The 20,979-nt window shown below is 42.0% G+C and overlaps 1 protein-coding gene across 2 annotated transcripts in view; it reads right to left on the bottom strand.

Annotated features, from left to right (window-relative positions):
- Positions 1-597: 597 nt before the first annotated feature.
- Positions 598-20,979, bottom strand: part of CERS2 (ceramide synthase 2) — a 107,251-nt gene continuing 86,869 nt past the window's right edge. For both annotated transcript variants that reach the window (XM_069218520.1, XM_069218521.1), the window contains exons 5-11: positions 20,069-20,126; positions 19,922-19,972; positions 19,085-19,177; positions 17,460-17,588; positions 12,322-12,428; positions 5,234-5,387; positions 598-4,596 (exon numbers count right to left, since the gene is read on the bottom strand). In XM_069218520.1, the coding sequence (XP_069074621.1) occupies positions 4,468-4,596; positions 5,234-5,387; positions 12,322-12,428; positions 17,460-17,588; positions 19,085-19,177; positions 19,922-19,972; positions 20,069-20,126 (721 nt within the window). In that variant the 3' untranslated portion in view covers positions 598-4,467. The remainder of the gene's footprint in view (positions 4,597-5,233; positions 5,388-12,321; positions 12,429-17,459; positions 17,589-19,084; positions 19,178-19,921; positions 19,973-20,068; positions 20,127-20,979) is intronic.

The raw sequence follows: 20,979 nt of genomic DNA, 5'->3' as shown, positions 1-20,979 counted from the left end.
GATGGTGAATGCATGCTTTGCAGAGAGTTTCTAATCTAGAACAAGAAATCCGGGTCACTCAACCATGGGCTTCTTACAGGTATGGGTATAGGCATTAGATTCTCCTTATGCACCAGTGAGATCCTCCTAGTCTCCCAGCACTGGCCCTCGCAGGCTAAATACTGTCCCCTCCCAAAGGAAGTCATCATTTTTCTGTACGCAAGGAGGCTCCCTGACTCAAGGAGGCCTTTAACTGCACTGAAAGAGGACAGTCTTGCACACCAGGCTGAGACCACACTAGATCCAAGGAGTTACCCTGCCCCACTCCCCAAATTTGAAAAACAAGAAGAAACTGTACAGCTGAGAGAGAGGTGAGGACCAGTGACATAGAAATCCCAATCCATTTCATTTGCCTGCCTGGCCAGTCCGGCATGCAGCTTTAAATTATTTGTTTATATAGTCTGGTTACCTACTCTTCTGGTTTTAGTCATGTTTAAGACCAATCTAACGTCCATTGTCCGTAGTCTTGCTGCTGCAAAAAACATAATTAAATAAATAAGTACAATAACATATTTTTTGTCTGACATTGCTTTTAGAAATAAGTCACCGAACTAGGTCTTAAAAAGTTATCATCTTTATTTATACAAACATTAAATCATTAGCAATACTGCACTCAAAGGCCTGAGAAAGGAAGTGGTGTCATTTTTTGTTCACCATTGATTTTAATAAAACATAGCAACAAGAATACTTGAGAGTCAGACATACTCTGTGTTAAGGAAACAGGATTTGCAGTGGGCTGTCATAGCCTGGCGAAGACCATACCACGCAGGTGGTGGAGGGCCATGCCTTGCAGGCCAGGAAGAGACCATGAGGGATTGCTTTGGATAACGAAAAGCTGACAGGTCACCTTACAGAGCAGTTACTCCAACTCCAGTACACAGAGTACAACATGCGTGAGGGGGAGAAAGAGAGACAGAGTAGGGAGGCATTCTTCATAAGCACCCACCAGAGCCTGCTAAGAAAAGCTCTGTAGACATCTATTTATAGACTGGACCATGCTTGATAAGACCCCCAGGCCTGGGCAGGACCAGAGGCCTTGTCTGTATAGCCACTTCTTACCTTCACCAGTAGGACAGTGTGGAGAAAAACAGGGTCTCAAAACCTGTAGAGCCCCATAGCTCCTGTGCCAGAGTACAGAAATACATGCAGAGGCCACGATGCCCAGTCTATGCCACGGGTCTTGTACACAGGCCCTGTCACACCCATGGGAATATTATAGGCCAAAAACTGAAACAAATCCCTAGGTTATGGTGCAAGATTGGTTTCCAGATACCCCTATTGTAAGGCTATGCAGGCTACAGGAGCACCTCCCCCCTAAAAGCAAGGTGTAGACAAAACCTAAGCTCCAGGTTCCAGGCCTATTAGGCTTAGTGTGTCACATGCACCAAGCCTAGTCAAGGAGCTTCTCGGATTTGGCACTTAGAAAACGTGTGGTTAAGTTATAGGCCTAATCAGACACTATTTCAGGCTCTGCGCTTATTGCTCCAGGACAAGCCAAACTTCCTCAATATAAGGGCTTCCATATCTATCTGACAGTATCTCATGTTCAGGGTAACATAGCATTAGATTTTTCAACCCAGTAAGATGCCTTCACAAACTCCCACATATTCTGAGAATCCAAGCTTTTTCAGACAAACTCAGTTAGACACCATCTTGGGCATCACACTTGGCAAATCTATTTGAAAATGTATAGGCATTTATGAATAACTTAGCATCCAGGCATGGAGAAACACCGTTTCAGGGTTCAGGTTATGGGAAAGACTTTTCTGAGGCTCCAGGGCTAATGCAATACTTTCAGACTAGTAAAACACAATCTTCACCTCCGGAGTCTAACCAAATATTATCTCCAACTCACAGCCATGCACTACCTTTTGTTTCTGAGCCTAGTTAAATGACTGCTGTTGGCTTTATATTTAGGGCGACGCCTTACCAGACTTTAGGGGGAGCCAGGCCTTCTAACCCCAGACCACTCTCACAGGCAATTTTCTGCAAAGGATGCAGAACAAGAAATAAGCCAATCTGGCCACCGTACAGTAGGGTGGGTGGTACTAGGCACAATCCAGTTCTAGTCCTGCTTCTTTTCTTACACCGTATAAGAGCCTCCATATTCCCTTCTCATTTAGGAGTAATATACACACAGCGCCACTTCAATCTATTTAAGCTGTGAACCCTGGCTTCCAGTTCAAGACTTCCATCAACATCACAGCATTGCCTCCTTCTAAATTGAAAGCTTCTGCTGAAGGGTTCAATGCATGCGCTCCTGCACCGCGCACCTTACTGGATAACGTTTCTGGTCACCCACATGGCAATACACGCACAGCTGTGAATGCAAATCCAGATTCTTCCCAAAGGGATCAGTCTTCACAAATGTACAGTAAGTGCCTTTCGCAAAAGACTGGTAGCTCAGGCTGCGTCACTCACATTTTTACTGTTTACCTGCTTTCCCCAAACACATTGTGGAATATTCTGAGGAGGGTGGGATTATTATGGCAAAGGTGGCTTGTGCTTTTAGGCACTTTTACAAGGTGGCTGGAGAGTGACAATTCAAATGACATCACATGGAACAGTAAACATTAATTTCTGCCAAAAAACTATATTTCTTTTCCATTAGCGGATTCCAATAAAATACATTTCAGCAAGATTTCCTTAACAATAAATTTACATCAAAAGCGTGGACAGAAAAAACAAAATATTTAGATCATACTTCTACTTTATGACACGTGTATCACTGTAGTTTGATACCCCTAGTATTTGTGTTGAGGTATGTGTAAGAAAAGAACCTTCTCACAGTCAGTTTCTTCAGTTTTGCAATACAGACGAGTTCTTTTTTGCTGGCCATTCCAGAATTTCACAAAGGGGTTGAATCCCCATTTGAAAGAACGTGGGTGGTGATGCCAGCTTCCTATCAGACCTACCTACGAAAACAACATTTGGAGGTGTTTTGAAGGCCTGAGGATGCCTTCAATGTGTAGTTATCCTTCAGAAGGGAGGCATGTTGGTTGGGGCTGAACAGATCTCAGTGGGCTGCCAATGGGACATCGGAAGGCAACCCTGATAGTAAGGGCAAGAAGATGCCTAAGAAGGCGTCCGTGTTAGTAGGGACCTCAAAAGGAATACACCTTTCTTTATTTGGCATCAGCAACTTCGACAATGCACACGCATCAGTACCTATCTCAGTCAGATCCAGAATTAGAAGAAACTTAGGGTATGAAGGATCTCTGATAATACAAGGAGTACAAATACGATTTGTGATCTCCGACAGAAAGACTAGCGGTACTGGATCTCTAGAGGTTGACCCATTCTCATATTTAGGGTGAAACAAATCTTTCAAACAATCCCAGAAAGGTAACCTCTGACCCCCCCTCTGTGGAAGTCATCATAGGGTACCACTGGAAGTGGTCAGCACCACAACCACCACAATATAGGGCTAGAATGTATATATTTGTGGATGTGTGTGTGCACATATGAATATTTATGCATATACTGAGCTGCATTTTTTATGTATATATTAATGTACGGGTATATGTAAATATAGGCACATGTTGCTTAGGTCTATGGATATCTGTATGTATCTGCCTGTGTATACTTCTGTGCACACGTTCTGTTTGTATCAAGTATCAGAGGAAATGTAGTGATTCCAGTCAGGTCAGCTGCTTTCATGTCACTCCATCCCCAGCTTTGGTTTTGCTTGTTTTTATAAACCAGTCATTTTTTGACAATGTTCATCAACAATTCGACACAGGCTCCTTTTCTTAAGGATCTTACTCGTCATTTTTCCAGACAAAAAAACATTTGTTGATGAGATCACGATTGACTCAACAAGAATATATACAATAACTCTCTTTATATACAAAGAATGCAAAAATATTCAAGTGAAGCTCCTTAGGATGGGCTGGTGGCCACCCCAGAGGGTTGAGGTGGCAGCCGCTCCGTTTTTACCAGTGAGCGACTTTCACAAATAATTTCTGTAGATTTTGTGTTGGCTCCTGATGGACCCCTTGAACAGAGGCACTAAATGATATGGTTGGTTTGTTATGGGATTGGGCAAGGGCTGTGGGTGGCTCTTGGTTCTTTTGGTACTCGTTGGCACTGATGGTATAAAAACAACTTGATCTAAACAGAAGGCCACAGCCTGGTAAGGCTGGCTTTGGCACTTTCGTACATTCCTTGTAGTGAAATATTCAATGCACGGTTGGGCGCCATTACCAAACGCTAAGGTCATTGCCACAACAAGCCTCGCGGAGACATGCTCATTGTCCCAGAATCAAACTAGGTTCCATATCCCATGAAGTGCTGGTTGATGGGTGTGTTTCGGCTTTGCAGGGTTGAAAAGGTTGTGTTCTCTATTAGTCATGGGTCTCAATTCATGGATGCCGGCACATATTATGGCAAGAGTACCATTTACTGGATTTGTTAGCACTCCATATACTAATCGGCTTTGTGATGGTTGTTGTTCATTATGGGGTGTTTGTGAATCAGGCTGCCATTCTTGGTGCTCTCGCCCTCTTCGTCCGTCACGTCAGTTTCCTCTGGGTCACTTCGCTCATCTTCCAATACCTGTGAGGCACAAATTAGTTAAAAATCTGTCAGCCTTATTCAAATCTATTTTAAGCAAACCTCAGTTTAAACAGTTTCCAAAGTGGAAGAAAACCAAGAAGTATCTGTCAGATAATGGCAGTGAATCTATATATTTTAGGGATTAGCTTTTTAACAGCTATAAAAAAAATTGAAAAAGTATCTTGATCGTACTGTGCACCCTGCTGCACTCTTCAACCTGTGCAGTGCTGTACATAACTTGCAACTTAATTTGACTCATTTCATCTACCTCAAAGGTAAATGCCAAATGCCCTGATGGGATCTGAATTGGTAACCTTCAAGTGAAAATGCAACAGAGAGGAGACTGCAGAGCATACAACCTATAAGATGCACAGTGTGAATGAGCTGTACATGGGGCTGGGCTTGAGGATACACAGTCGCACATGGGGAGGTGCATGTGTTGAGGGTGTGCATGGATGACTTGCGGGAATGTTAAGCGGGCTCTGAAGAAGACCCTCTCGTTGTGTTTGTGGAATAAGTCCATCTGGGCATCTACATGGTATATTGCAATGGGGGCATGTTGCGACAGACAGAGACACACACTGCTTATAGTAGCTTCTTGAAACCACCGCTTGTGCTTCTTGTGGAATAGACTTACCTGGCCAGTGACAAACTTGTAGACCATGCATAGGATCAGGTATGCCCAGAAGATGTGCAGGCACTGCAAGATCATCAGCATGACGTTGAAGAAGTAGTACCCGAAGAATGGCGCGTACGTCTCTACTGGGTACACCCAAGTGCAGTGTATGATCCTGGGGACAGAAACAAAGTGTGAAGACAGACTGTATACTCTGTGTAAACAAATACTGCGTGCGATAGCACAGACAAGGTATGACTGCTCAGAGACAGTGAGAGGGCCCAGAGTAAGAAAGGATAATCAGTGGAAGAAGGTCCAAGAGGCCTAGAGGGAGAGTGCGGAGACAGGACTTCAGATTACTCATAGGTAACGCACCCCTGTGAGGGCGAATAGGTCAGATTTAGTTTAATGATGTGGACAGAAGTTGGGGGTGGATAACTGGCATGACAGCCAGTAAGATTATTTGCATAACCAATGGAACAAGGAGGCAGGATTGCAGAGTACAAAGGCATATAAAAAGAGTTTAAGTGATTAAAATCATTGTCTCAGGTTTGGGCATGCCTGAACAAAAAGATAACATGTGAGCTCAAAGTGAGTACAGACATGGTGAACTAGGGGAGACAACAAGGAGAGGTGTGAGGACAGACAAGAGTGCAAGGTCAGACAGCATATTGGGTAGAAGAGGGCTAAGCTTTGAGCGCAGTCGGAGAGAGATGGCTTCACAGCTCTGAGGCAGAGTGTGAGAAAAGAGAACAAAGTCCATACGTGGGATGAATGACATGGCTAGTCAGAGCGGGGGGAAATGACAGAGAGGAATAGCTGATGGAGCAAAGACAGTCCAGAAGGTCAGACTGAGACAGAGTGAGTGTAGAGGGGTCACACAGGACCAGAGAGAACACATTACACACTGCTGTAACTGGACAGAGGCAAGGTGACGTGAGGAGTGAGGGTAGAGCTTGAGAAACAGAAGCAGAATGTGGTGGCACAGGGATGAACAACATGTGAGGGATTTGAGAACAGATGTGGAGGATGGGAACAACCATTGGTAAAGCAAATGAGTCTGGCTTTAGCAAGCTGGTCTGAGGCTTATTTTATCATGGGAAGCATATGCCCCAAACAAGAATAACTGAAAATATGGCGTCGCTTAAATGAGTCTACCTTAGGCTTGCAAAACAGTTTTTAAGTTAAAAAAATATTCATCCACGCAGCATTTTTACTAGTGATTTGTTTAACAAGACTTTCAGTAGCGCTCTGCGTTTAATTAGTATTACTAGTATTTGTGATGAAGCCAAAAATAAAACACCTCCGAAGCAAGCACTCAAATCGCAGGCACCTACAATGTTACAATGTTACTTAAACACTTTAAAACACACTTTTTAAAGGCGTGTAAGCAAAATAAAGAGCCAGGACTCCAAGTTTAAAAAAGAATACACACTTTGAACCAGCTTTGCACCTGAAGAGAAACGAAGTTTTTTTGACAGATGCAGACACTATGCAATGGCTTTTTTCAGTCACATAAAGTGAAGGAAGCCAACAGGTCATGTGGGGGTGTTCCACGTCCTGTGCATTGTATTGTGGTGAAGGGGACATTTTAACAGAGCTAACTAGTTTAAAATACGAATATTGTAATTCCTAAAATTTCCACAAGAGGGCAGAGCACGACCAACATCGGGATAGCAAAAACAATGTAGGCGTTCTAAAGTGTCTAGGACTGGCAAGGCTGTCCAATCTACTAACATCACTGCAGATAAATCCACATGCTCCATAGTGTTCTCGTGTCTTTACAGAGACGGAAGCCCGCTTTCTCTCCAGATAAGTCTGGAAATTTCCATCAGATACGAGCCAACGGTCCTACGACGTATCGTATCATTTTGATTAACTTGGTATGTGTAGAGACTTTTCTACACCATGGAAGGCCCAGAGCGCTTAGAGGACTGTCAAGAAACCACGCTGGATAATTTATATAGCGCTTCTTATATCTGACCAGGCTCCGAAGCGCTCGGATTGTGAATCCTGCTGCCAATATGATCTTGTGAAGAGAAGACGCAGCAAAAGCGAACACGAGTGCTTCCTTCTTTCCAAAAAAAACCAATTTCCATGGCTTCCTGGATGCCACAGACGTGTTTCTTTTCCCGGAAATTATTTCCATTTACTTGAAATTATGCAAATAGAACATCCTGCCGGGGTTTCTGACCGTGCTTTTTCAAAGGTTTGCGGTACCAATAATGGCAACGTTGCTGTAACCTTTTATCCTCTGTCCCATACTTCTGGGACAGCCAGGGAGCTTCCTGGGGCTCTGCATCTTTAGGGTGACTCCGTACATGTTGCTATTTGGAGGGTCCACACCAGAAGTTCCTTCAGTGCTTGGCTCAGAAGTTGCAATGCTACTTTTGTAGTCTCCCTTTTGATTTCAAATAAAGGCAAGACTGTTGAAGGTACTTCATGATAGGGGCCATCTATTCATACCTGGATGACTAGCTCATGGAAGCTCCTTCCCAGGAGCAGACAGTGTGTGAAATGGTGACTGTGTCAGATTTACTGAGTCTTGGTTTCTCGCTGAACACCAAAGTATTTCATGTTTTTCCAAACCTGGAAACCTGTCTTAACAGGAAAAGGCATGGAAGCCAATTACCCCCGCTAAGTATACCACCTACTTAACTCTGTAATCTTGGTGCCTATGCAAGTGCTGGTCTTTCTCTGCCTCAGCACATTCAGGGATGCTCATCTGGATTGGTACCTTGAGGTCAGGTTCAGCATTCGTGGAAATTAGCTGTGTGGCCCCATCTTACAGAACATATATTCTTTTGGGGAAGGTACATTGATGACGTACTTATGATTTGGACCGGTAATGAGCCACAGTTATTGCAATTCATAGATCACATTAATGACAATGATTTCAATATTAAGATGACGTATGAGTACAGTAGGGATCGGATTCACTTTTTAGATTTGGAAATTTTTGTTGAAAACAACAGTGTACACTCCAAATTACATCGGAAGTCCACCGCATGCAATGCCTTGCTACTTGCTGGAAGTGCTCACCCAACTACACAAAAAAATGCAATTCCTTTTGGAGAAATGATTCGGGTGAAAAGAAATTGCAGCAATAGTGAAATCTGTGATCTTGAATTAGACAAACTAGAAAACAGATTTATCCAAAGGGGATATTCTATACAAACCATCAGCAAAGCCAGAAAGAAAATCAATAAAATTCAGAGATCTTCTCTTCTTAGAAACAGTACTAAAAAGAACAGGAGTCAAGGATCAGTCTCATTCTGTACTCCATTTAGTCAGAATAGTCAGGATATCTATAAAATCCTTTGCAAACATTGGAACATCTTGCATACCGATAGTACCTTGAAACAGTTACTGCTGATGAAACCCACTATCATTCATAAAAGAGGGACAACTGTTCGAGATATTGTGTGTAAAAGTTATCTACCACCATTCAAGGAAAAATTGACTACTTGGCTACCTACAAAACCAAAGGGTTTCTTTTGTTGCAGCAGATGTAATGTATGTAATCTTGCGCTACATAAGACTTTTAGTTTCAACTTTAATGGTAGTAAGACATATCAAATTCAGGAATTTATCAACTGTAACACCAAATATGTAATTTACATACTAATATGTGAATGTGGAAAGATATATGTGGGCAGCACAATTAGACCTCTGAAAGAGAGGATTCAAGAACATGTACGAGCTCTGAGAAACAAGGATCCTTTGTCACCTCTAGTACGCCATGTCAACAATGAACATTCCGAAACAGAAATCCCCAAACTAAAATACATGGTTATCAGTCAGACACAGGCACATCCTAGAGGAGGGAATCGTGAATTACAACTCAGAAGGAATGAGGCCAAATGGATACTGAGATTGAGGAGTATACGAATGGGAATAAATATTGATCACGAATTACACTATTTTTTATGATATGATCTGGATAAGTCTGCTAGTAAAAGTTTTTTGAATGACTATCACTGTATGAGATTTTGTTAATACAAATATGTGTCTCATGATATGTAAAGAAGCACTAATTGTTTTGAAATATAATTGTTATGTGATTTATTCACTATATTTCATCAATGGATACTAACCTGTTAGATACATCTTTGACTCTTCTATGTGCTATTATATCACATTCCTATATTGATAATTAGAATACAGATACACTTGATAGGTAATTTCTATATAATTACTATCAACAGTCTATACTTTTACAAGTCGAACACAATCCTCAATCGCAATTTCTAACAATCAACTTCATTCCCAGTAACCCTCTTTTTTTTATTTTATTTTTTTACCAGGAACATTACAGCATTTTTTCTACTTAGAATACGATATTATGATACGGACCATCCAAGATGGCGTCTTAGTACTTTTCAGAGACAATGGGCCATTTTGACGTTATTTAGATGCATGGTGATGATGTTCTCCATGTAGTGTAATCCAACTAGTATCAAGACGATTATCCCAGGCACACAAATTTTCAAACACTCTCTCTCTGTGTGCTTCTATAACACTAGGTATTGATATTTGTGCTGTGCTGCAACAGATGATTCCCTCATTCATTATGGGAGAATCCATTTTCTTCCCTAAACATACTCACCTAGAGGATATCATACCCTCCTATCTTAATAAAACTTGGACCACGTAGTGCTATTCAAAATTGCCGGCTTTAAACTTCATCAAACTCGGACTACGCAGTGCGAGTTAGAACTGCCGGCCTTAAACTCAAAGATGGCCGACATAGTGGTGATGAACTCTTTTATACTGATGAGCTCATCCAAAAAGGGGAAGTCCTTCTTTCATTACACTGTCCCCGTTTAAAAATGGACGTCCGGGAAACGCTCAGCTTGCTGAAAGCTGATATTGAAGGACTGCCGCCGGAACAGCACATTTTTTGCGGAGGTAATAAAACTTAGACTATTTTTTTAACGGGAATTCCCATCTTAGTTCTTCTTCCATTATTATTTAAGGAACCTTCTCTTATCACTACTTGTCGCTTACATTTTGTTCAATTTTAAAATAATTTGAGACATCTACCCGATAGTGCCGCTTTTCCCTTTGGATCAACACACTCAAACGTTTTTTGTCATTTTGACTTATTCTAGGCATCTAATACTTGAAATATCAGTCGAACATAGGACCCGTTATAACATCTCCATACTTTGAAATTTATGAAATACAGGTTAGTGTTAATGCTTGACTTACCCTATACACACCATATGTATAGCTTACTGACACTGATTTAGGACTCAGTCTCGGTTCCTCCCCCTATTTTCACAGATTTTTCTGACTTTTGGAATATAATCTGGCTCCACATTCGATTTTCTAACAACATTCATAATAAGAAGAAAGGTAACAAATTCAGTTTATCTCTCTAATTATCAATTGCTAGTCATCTTTAATATTCTGTCGCTCGTAATTCATTTCTACAACTTTTTGGATGTTTTGATTTAAGCTAAAACATAAAACACACGAGGTGATCCTGCTTACTGGTGTCTTTCATAAAAGTATCTTGGGTCTGTACCTCTCTCATCTTCCTCTTTACTCTCGATGGAGATTAATTTCTTGAAATTAGAGGTATGCCAGTTAGAAGCATGATTCTTGCTTGTTCTCAAAAAATTACTTTGATGCGAACAACATCTATTAGTGGTATCGGTATGCACTCTATCACGGAACCTTTCTCTAACCTTATGACACTTAAACTGTCAATAGCATGCTGGTATAGTATGTGGCATTTTTTGTTTAGGTTATTATTGTTGTCATTCATAGCAAACAAGGTACAAAATGAATTATCCATTATTTGTCTCTATCAGCCTTGATAAAGTCCTTTATAAGGACGAAACACGTGTCGGCTGAATTTGGAAGAACTGGACAATTTCCTTTTCTATTTGGATGAAGATATTCTCCCTGTATCTTAAATCGTTGGAGCGGATAATTTTTATCCCCTAATCTCTTCTCTCATTACTTTGGACATTGAATGGTTATATTAGGGGACCACCACTTTTGTATTGATGTAATATGTAATGTTTTTATGTCGGTTTAATGTTTGTATATATTGTATAGATTTTGTGTCATCAATTTAAAAAAACATTTGTCTGTGTTAGGCTATTATGGAACTAACTTTCTTTCAAATCTTATTCATTCCATTTTTCACTCATTAAAATTCTTTTGTGCTTTTTTAAACTTTGTAATGGTTACATTTTGTACTGATACCAAGTTAGTGGGAATTCATATCATGTTTTCTTGATAAGACCAAATATTTAACAATCCCTTTTCTTTTTTTGATTATTGAGAATAGAGGGTTTATACTTACCTTCTGTGTGCTCCATTCGCTTTTTTCTATGGCCCTGTAGGCAACACCATCAACTTTAGGTCAAGCTGGAGTGCTAGTGCCCTTAGACAAGAAATGTATTTTCTCCAAAGAAACATACCAGAATGTAGGCATCGTGGGAGAGATACTGGGGAGGGAAAGACTTCTGTTGGTGACTGGGACTAGCTCCCAGGAATATTGGGTTTGCATACATCTTGGCAACACATTAGTGGGGGGAGATGGCTTCCACATGTCTGTGTGTTGTGCTGATGAATGTTTATTGGGATAGCTTCTACTACTAATGGTGTCTCTTTGAACGAAAAAATAACAAAAATATTGCTTTAAAATTAAGAAATTTGGTTTCTAGGATTCAACCTGCTGTTGCACACGTCAAATGTTTTGTGATAAGTATACTGTGCAGTTGGTAAATCCATCCCATACTTTTATCAGATTCTCTTTGAAGAGATACATTGGCATACCTTCTTAGTCTACTATCAGATATGCCTCAAATCAGTTTTAACTAACTAGGAAGAGTTGACTCAATGGATGACCTGTATATGGTCAAAGTATTTACTAAGAAGTTGCTGTTTTTCACTGAAAAAATGACCATGACATCATAACAGCTGGACTGCAGATGGATTTTACCATTGGTGGGATGCCTTTACCATTTCCTGGCATATTCCGATTTTAGACAAAAATTGCTCAGAGGGGGAGAGCCCCAGACAAGGAGTGGCTGAATGATTTGACACAAGGCTGTGTATGAACACTGCTGCAGAGAGACTTTACTCACCAGAAGGGGAAAATGACCAGCCTGGAGATGAAGAAGACTATTGCAAAAACCACGAAGATGTTATTGCACAAGTTCTTCCAGCCAGCGTAGTTAAACATTTTCCCCGACTGAAAAGAGACAATAAAAAAGAAATTGAATATACCTTGAAGAGGGAGTCCTGGATTACAATTATATATATATATATACACACACATATACATACATACACACACACACATACCACACCCTCGCTCCAAAGAGCCACCAGTACACTATTACGATTGACCTCCCTCATTCGCCATTGCTGCATGTGTATCACAAACAAAAACGTGGTGATACTGAAGAAAGAATCCCTGTAAATTGTCAAAAGCCATGTTTGTGGTACAATTTATATCACCCTATAATAAATAGTCTGCATTTTTTCCAAAGGTGAAGTTAATCAATTATAAAAAAACAAATTGCACCGGATGTGGCCGTACAAATCCCCCTGCCCGATTTCTCAAAGGAACATTTTGTCCGGTACAACTCGTCCTCCTCCCACACCCGAGTTTTTGTCCAGAATGCTGGCTTTGCAAACAGTACTCTGCCCCAGGGCCTGTGTCATCTCTCCAACCCTGAGGGTCACTTCTCAAATATCTCTTCCCATTTCTCATTCTGGGCCAATGTTCTGTTGTTTCACAAAGGACTTTTGGACTCAATTCTCTCAGAGTCCTGTGTCTGGTAATGTCTTGGTGGGAACGAAGTTTAAAGCTAGTAACTTTTAGTTTGAAATACATACACTTCCAATGAAATAATTAGAAACATTTAGCTCAACAATAGTAATGGGAGGTGTACCCTACATTTAGCTGTAGATGGTTACAGGCAGTCAACATGTATCTTTGAATCCCTGTCTGTTTCTCTTCAACTTGTCCAGTTGGGTAGGCGGTCTCTGTTCACTGCTACTTCTAGACAATCAGTATGAATTCCATTTAGCTTAGGCATTTGTGAGTGTACAAAACAAAACCCTTTGTACTTTTCAGCTAACAATCACAAACCTTCTTCTTCTTTTCAGCTTTCAGACAAAAACATTGTCATTTTGAACTTCTAGACACAAATCTTGGTTATTTTGAGCTTACTAATACACTTATTCTTATGAGCTTGCACACACAAACCTTTTGTTCTTTTGAGCTCACAGTCACACTAATCTTTAGAAGCTTACAGACAAAACTCTTTGTCCTTGCAAGCCTTGATTTGATCTCTGTGTGGGCACCAGACTCTGGCCAAGAAGAGCACTTATTCTTTAGGGAACAAAGACAAACGTCATGCCTAAAACAGTACTGTGTTTTAGTGAAAGGAAACAGAGCGGCTGTGATCAACTCTTTACTGGGCCATCAGTGATGCCTTTTTTCAATCATATTAATCAAGCCCAGGGTGGAACAGTTGTCACAAAATCACAAAAGGGGTGTTGGGGGGTGTGGGGGGGGGGGTGGGGGGTTGTGCATGTGCATTTTTAAAAGGGATAACTGAATTGAGCCAAATTATCTATATTGCTCAAATTTGCAGCGCTTCCAATTTAACAGGATGGTTTTGAAAAAGTCTATTGAAATTGTCATGCTAAGTTTCTCGGTGGAGGTTTATATTTACACGAGGTGAGAGTGGAATTTTGGAGACCACTGACTTAGGGACACAATTTATTTGTTCTTTTGAGCTTGCAGACACAAACATTTATTCTTGTGAGCTTTTAGGCCTTTATAGGCCTTGCTCTTGTGAGTTTACAGACTCAAACGTTTGCTCTTATTAGCTTACAGACACCACTTTGTCTTCTTAAAGTCACACAAGTTCCTTGTTTTGAACTTTATGCAGCTTTACAGCACAATCCCAAGACCCGAGATGCACAATGAGAAGCTTTCTTTTGGACGAGCATAAACACGGGAAATATAGGAACGCGGCATTGTATCAAGGGTACGGTTTATGCATGTTTGCACTGGATTGCAACACTCTAGCAATCCTCTTCCATGGCTACCATAACCAGTGGCTCGGGAAGTTGGAAGGTACCTTGTATACAGTTTACCGGGAAGGAAAGGTGATACCATACCTTATTTGTGACTGAGTGATGCTGCCTGAAGCGGTGAGATGGAACGCCAGCAGGACTGTAGTAGATTGGGAGGCATCAGTTGGCCTGACTTACAAGACCATGCAGCACAGTTTTCAGATTGCCCATGTGTGACATTCAGTGGCTGCAAAGTATGAATGAGTGCGTCTGTGTTGCTAAATGAATGACACCAAGTGACACTTTCTTGAAGGTAAGACCAAGAAACAAAGTTCATGTAAATAGATAAACATCAGAAATTAACCCTTTTGAGAAATCGGTAGATCGATAAGGGCCAAGAAACTGCTATCAAGACCCATGAAATGGAAAGATACTACTAGATGGGTAGTGCACATGATGGAGAATTCCATGTGTATTCTTGTCGCAGGTTTGACTAACCATAAAATGTCAGAGGTTGTACGCGTGCTGCGAAGCACAAGGTATTCCTATTTTTTTCCCTGAGCCGCGCTCTCAGGGCAGCACATTTTGCCATTCAAAATTACTACTTTTCAACCATTCCTAGAAAAAACTTGGGGAATTTATAAATTTTCCCAACTTATTCCAGGACTGGAGCAAGAATACTAAATAAGCCTCCTGAATTTTTTTGAAAAAAAGTCTCTTTCCCCAAATATTCTGGGGCTAGAGTTTGAATAGTAATTTTGACCTTCCAGCATCCACGAATCCTACTGCTGCCCTGAGGGCGCAGCTCATGGCAAGAAACACGAAAGAGCAATGCACAACATGTACCACAGAGGTCACACATTTGTATTGTATGTAGAAAGTTGAGTGGGTTACTTCTTTAGCTGCAGATATCCTTATGTTACCTGCAGTGAACCAGCACCAAGGAGCTTCAAGCAAACTGCAAGTCCTAAGTGTAGAACCTCACTGTGTTTTTCCATTAGTCTGCGGTTCCTGATAAGGGTTCATTTTGGTCGTGATAAATAATTTTTAATACATTTTATATAAAAGGTATTATAGTAATTACTTCTAACACTGAATGCATACAGTGCTGGAAACTTCTGCCTTTATATCTCAGTTTCGCTTAAGCACTTGTGAGGTGACAAGCTGATATTTTATCTTGACGGTGTTGGCATTCGTCAAGCATGAGCCCAGAAATGTATGATTCCGAGGCAGGAACTTCATGATTCTAAGCCCACAAGGGCTAGACGACACAGACTCCTGAGTCCTCCAGTCCCAGAGATCATGAACCGGTCCTTCTCTTCAACTTTCAGTGCTAGTAAAATTCTAGTCCTACCCAGAGGACCATGTCTGTGCCAAGTGCCCTCTGACAGCTAATCTGAGCAATCCAGCCAGCTTCACTTTGCTGCAGATGTTGCAGCTCTCTCTTCAGCTGACAAGCTCGATAGAGAACTGGCAGTCTGCGACAGGTTGAATTTTTGGGGGCGGTCTGGACCCACCTGGCAGTGCAGGTGAAAGGCGAAAGCTTATTCAGCACTGCAGGATGTTGCAAAAATGTGCTTTGAGTTCTGCTTCTGGTCGTACAGGGAGGCCGCGCTCGCCAGTGCACAGACGAGTGTCTGAACCTGGAGGATGGTCCCACCACCTTTAACACAAGTTCTATAATCCTGAACGGAGGAGGGGACATCCCAGAACCCACTGCCGCCAAGATGTGGAAGTCAGTCCCAAGGAGAAAAACATTGTGCTGCCCTCTATTCAGTGAGAGCCGTGACAGCGTTACCTGGCCACACCCATTCTGGGCAGCAGCTGAAAAAAACATAAATGTCCAAGACACTGCGTGGCCAAATCTTAGTACACAAGGTTCAGAACAGGATGAGGATCTCGTGCAAAATCATGTGAAATGAGCCGGTGGCTGGGCCCAGAGGCACCTATTTGTTACAATGTAACACTAGTCAGTTACTAAAGTAAACAAATAACTTAACCGGGTCCAGGCTGAGATAATTCGCATACCAACCATAATTACCTCTTCTAGACCTGGGCCCAGCTCATTACTTCTGCCTGAGGCAGCACAGCAAACATGACCTAGATGCTAAGTTAACTACTGCTGCACTGAAACCTGTGGCGCCTTCCAAGTCATCAAGCATATCAGGACCAAACTAAGTGTGACATATCCTTATAGTGCAGTGATCCGGATACCATCACGAGCACGAAATACTAACTGTGCTGCAGGTGCCAAACCAGCAACGGAGGGTGGAAGGAAGTTCTTGCTCAATAGCGATCAATACAGATGGGTCTCTCCTCAAAGATGGATGGGACACTTAGTGACTCAAGTACTGGAAGACCTAGCACAAGGCTGGTTCAGAGCCCAGAAAACTACTGGTGGAAGTAAGTGGCCACACATGTTGAGTGGGATCCTGCTTTACTATTCATGAGTATGCTCTGCTCCAAACCTCCACATTCAAAACAAGTTCTCGTTTTCATCTTCTGTCCCAGGTAATATATGATCGACATAATAGAGATGTGCCAAGCTGAAGTCCTCAGGGGCCTGCATTTCGGGTGGGTGCAACTCGCAGAGTTTCACTTCGTGGAATTCTACAGAGTTACATAAAAACTCTGCAAGATTCTAAGGAGTTTCATTAATGGGCAGAAAATATGCAGCTCGTGCTGCAATATAGCGCTGGTAGTACAAGCGGCACTGAAGAATCAGTGCAAACAGCACCATGCTTTGTACAATGCGTGCGGACATTCAAATTGATTTTTCTGCTGTTCTAGTAGAAAATCTATTGTGTCTGCTCACAACCACCCACGTTGGAAAATGGCGCTTGGGGACGCCAAACCTCGTTCGCTAACCTGCATTTTTTAGAGCCTCTCTGAAGAAAAATTCTGCCACGTGACAACCGGCAGAATTTGGCCTGAACTTTGCGTCAAAGAGTAATGCGGAGTGAACAAAATCCCGCGGGCATAATGAAACATTCCACCCACCTCTAGCATGCATTCAGTCTCGCCCCCTCCACCTGAAACCTCCCGCTCACCACACACACATACATACATACATACATACAAGTGCCCAGTATTTCCCCATGGGGGCCTTTAACCTAGAGTAAAGCCAGGGTTGTCTGCACTCCACACTCTTCACTCACCAAGAACCTAGAGACATATGCAGCGTACTCACCTCCAACAGGTAGTCAGAGGAGTCATGCAAGGCCATGATCAGCGTGCCCACGCGGATATAGTTGGCGCACCAGGAGAAGCTGATGAGGATGATCGTGGCCAGGTGGTGAATAACCTGCTCCTTGAAGTCCTGCAGTGGAGGGAAAAAGTGATGATGGTCAGGAAAGCCTTAGAAGTACCATTGGAAGGACTCGCCTTATCTCAAGCACAGATCACAGTTTACTTTGCCTGTATATCCTCTTTCAATTAAATGACAGGGGACTATGAATCTGGATAGGACTGATATAAGAGCATGGAAATGTTCTAGTGTTTGGGGAGTAGGCAACGGCTGGGTGAAGGCACAAACATGGGACTTAGTCAGAAGTGCCGGGCACCAGTGAAGGTGGTGGACATAATTGGGTGGTAGACTAATCTCCCTCCTCCGATATCCACTTAAAAACGTACATGGCACCCAATTATGAATCCGTATCCAAGCTTGTAATGCCCGATACAGCTGAATAGCTGGATCTAAACAGTCACTAGCCAATACATTAATCTCCTCCAACATTACCAAACATTATTGGATATGATTAAACTAAAACTCCAACCAAAAAGTATTGACAGTCCACTCAGGTACTAGTCAATGATAATCATCCGGACCATACTGAGGTCACAATAACACTATATGAATGCATACAACATAACCGTAAGAGGTTTGTCTCAAATTTGCATAGACTAGACGTCTGTTTGTCATATATTTCATTATTGGTAAATTCACCATACTGGTGAAAAAAAAAAAAAACAACACAAACAGGTAAACCTGCTCTGACAACCAGATATATTCAGTGAACATACCAAAGATGGTGTCCCCGCAATGCATATGGTAAATCAAAGTTATGTTTATTTCAAACCTGCGTGCTACTTTCAGAGATGAAAACATTAATCTCTATAGGGGCACTAAACAGAAAGAGAATTCTCACACCATCAAATTTGTCTCGAGCAGGGAAATAGCAGCAGAATATTAGAAGGTTTCACTGGTCAGTAATGTTTCAACATTTGTAGCAGATTCACTGTAGCCTTGACCAAACTAACCACTTTTGTAGTGGAAATAAAAAAAGCACATTGTTGCAATGGATAGCTGATTTTAAGTTACCAACTTTACAAATTTTGCTGAAAAGGTAAATGACAACACAAACTGTTTTGACATTCCTCTCCGTTCATTCTTCTTGGGTCAGAGAGTAATCTTTAGTGTGGATTTGTCATGTAATAGGGGTTAATCACCTTGTAATGAATTTGAAACATTACAACGAGACAGTACTAAATTTGCGCTGGTGGATGCAGGTGGTAAGCATGGGACTGGAGCTTATTTTTCATCATCAGACTTTGATCCAGAGCAAGAGAGAAATGCAGAAAAAAACAAATGTGGAAAAAAAGAAAGCACGGCCTGTAATAGAAATCTGGTCCATAGTCAGGATTGATCTAATGATCAGTGTTCTTTGGCGTTGCGTATGTTTCTAGGATGCACCATCAGCTGTGTTAACCAGTTCGTCTGTATCCCTTATACTTCAACAAATGCATGTACAGTGCGCCAACATCTTCACGGGAATGGGTTTCATCTTGTACCACCACACTGATAAATAAACCCACCTTTCGTTTCACGTCAAATGCAACACGGAACAGCAGCGACCAATAGAAGCCGAGTTCAATCATGTAATACCAGTACTGCGATGGCAATAGTGTCTGAGGAGAAAATTAAAATTATGGTTTAATTTTGTGGAAGAGAAATCCCAGTTCTGTTGTTGAGCCCCCAGAGTAAAGCTTTCTTTCCTGGAACCCATCAAAAGAGAGTGCAGCCATCCCATGTACCACCTGGCTCCACGATGACCTTGTCATAGTGCTGACAGCTCCCGTTTACCATCTTGTGAACCACATCCCTATGCAGGCCATGACCCCATAAACTGTGCTCACATTAGGGTTCTACAGTCCGTGAAATTCCTGACTTTTGAAAACGCCTTGGATAGTCACTACCAGGGTGTGGGTCACAACCTAGCCTGCAAATGCTGTACCCCCTCATGCAGGACCTGCCAATTCTAGGCCATGGCTCCTATACAAATCTTGCCACAGTGCGGACTGAAAGCATCACATAGGGCAGGGTTCTGGAAAGTCGGTCCTGGAGAGCCGGGTCCATGTCAGATTTTTAGCATATCCACATTTAGAAACAAGATGTTTCAGAATTCTACATTTTTCTAAATATGCTAGGAATCTGGCATGGACCCGGCTCTCCAGGACCAACTTTGCAGAGCCCTGACATAGGGTAACCCACGCTGTAGGCCATAAACTATAAACAAGATAATGGTCTGTTTAAGTTAAAGAGTCCTGTGTTACACTGTTAACCCTTTATAGACTGAACTTCTTAGAGCATTGTGTGCACACTACTCGGTGCCCAGTGCCTTCTGATGGCCACACATGCAGCATGTCACTCACCTGCTTGGGGAATCCAGCCCAAACTTCATGAAGATCATAGAACCATGGCTTCTGTGTGAAGGAAGAGGGATAGCAGTGAGGCTATGCTTCCAGATTCACAAGAAAAGCAGCAACACATAGCGGAGCAGGGCCAAGTTATATACTTACGTCCATAAGAACAGCCATCCCAGCAATGAAGGCAACCAGATAGAAGGTGAACCGCCAACTTGAAAAAAAAAGAAAAAAAAGAAAAGATGGGCGAGTGGTAACTGCAGACTCTCAGACAAGGACCAAGGGTCTTCACTTGTGACAATTAAGCCACAAGATACAACTGGTAAATCCTTGCATGACTGGAGAACTTCATATCTGTTAGGCTGTGCCAGATCATAGGAAATTCATGTGTGAACCCGTCGCATGTCACTGAAAACCTGCAATATACTAGATATGTCAACACACATCATGCCGGCTTATGTGCCACTCCACTCTACATGTGACATTCCAGATCTGAGACACAGCATAACATATCACACAAAGGTTTAAACACATTTGGGGCCAACAGGGCAAGGAACACTACCTGTGCAAGAAAGGCTACGTGACAAAATGTGACATGCTAGGGACCAGGGCAATGTGTGATTCTCTATACCAGATAGCAAACACTACATAATACATTGCGCCACAAGACAACAGATGATGATATAGCGAGACAAATCTTTGGGACACCTGTCAAATGCCGCTACTGTCTACCATACAATACGTGACATGCCAGAACACAAAACTGACTGACACCAGATTACCGAACCAGCTTGCAACATGCGCAAGAATATACATGTGACACACCATAAGAAAGCCTGTAACAAGTTTCGGAGAAGAAGCACACCACTTAGCAGTCCTACAAGGCACACAAACCAGGCTACACAGACAGAGAGAAACTAACCGCCACCATAAGACATGCGTAAATCAAGATACTCCAGAAAACACAAGTATATAACCATGCTTAAAAAACACAACATGAAAACTATTGATATGATTCAGGACACAACCAGTTATGTACTGTGAGAAAAACTGCAACATGCCTCTGG

This window comes from Pleurodeles waltl, chromosome 12, assembly GCF_031143425.1.
Source record: "Pleurodeles waltl isolate 20211129_DDA chromosome 12, aPleWal1.hap1.20221129, whole genome shotgun sequence".
NCBI classification, from domain to species: Eukaryota; Metazoa; Chordata; class Amphibia; order Caudata; family Salamandridae; genus Pleurodeles; species Pleurodeles waltl.
Note: the sequence above shows the minus strand (reverse complement) of the source record. Positions and strands in the feature narration are given on the sequence as shown.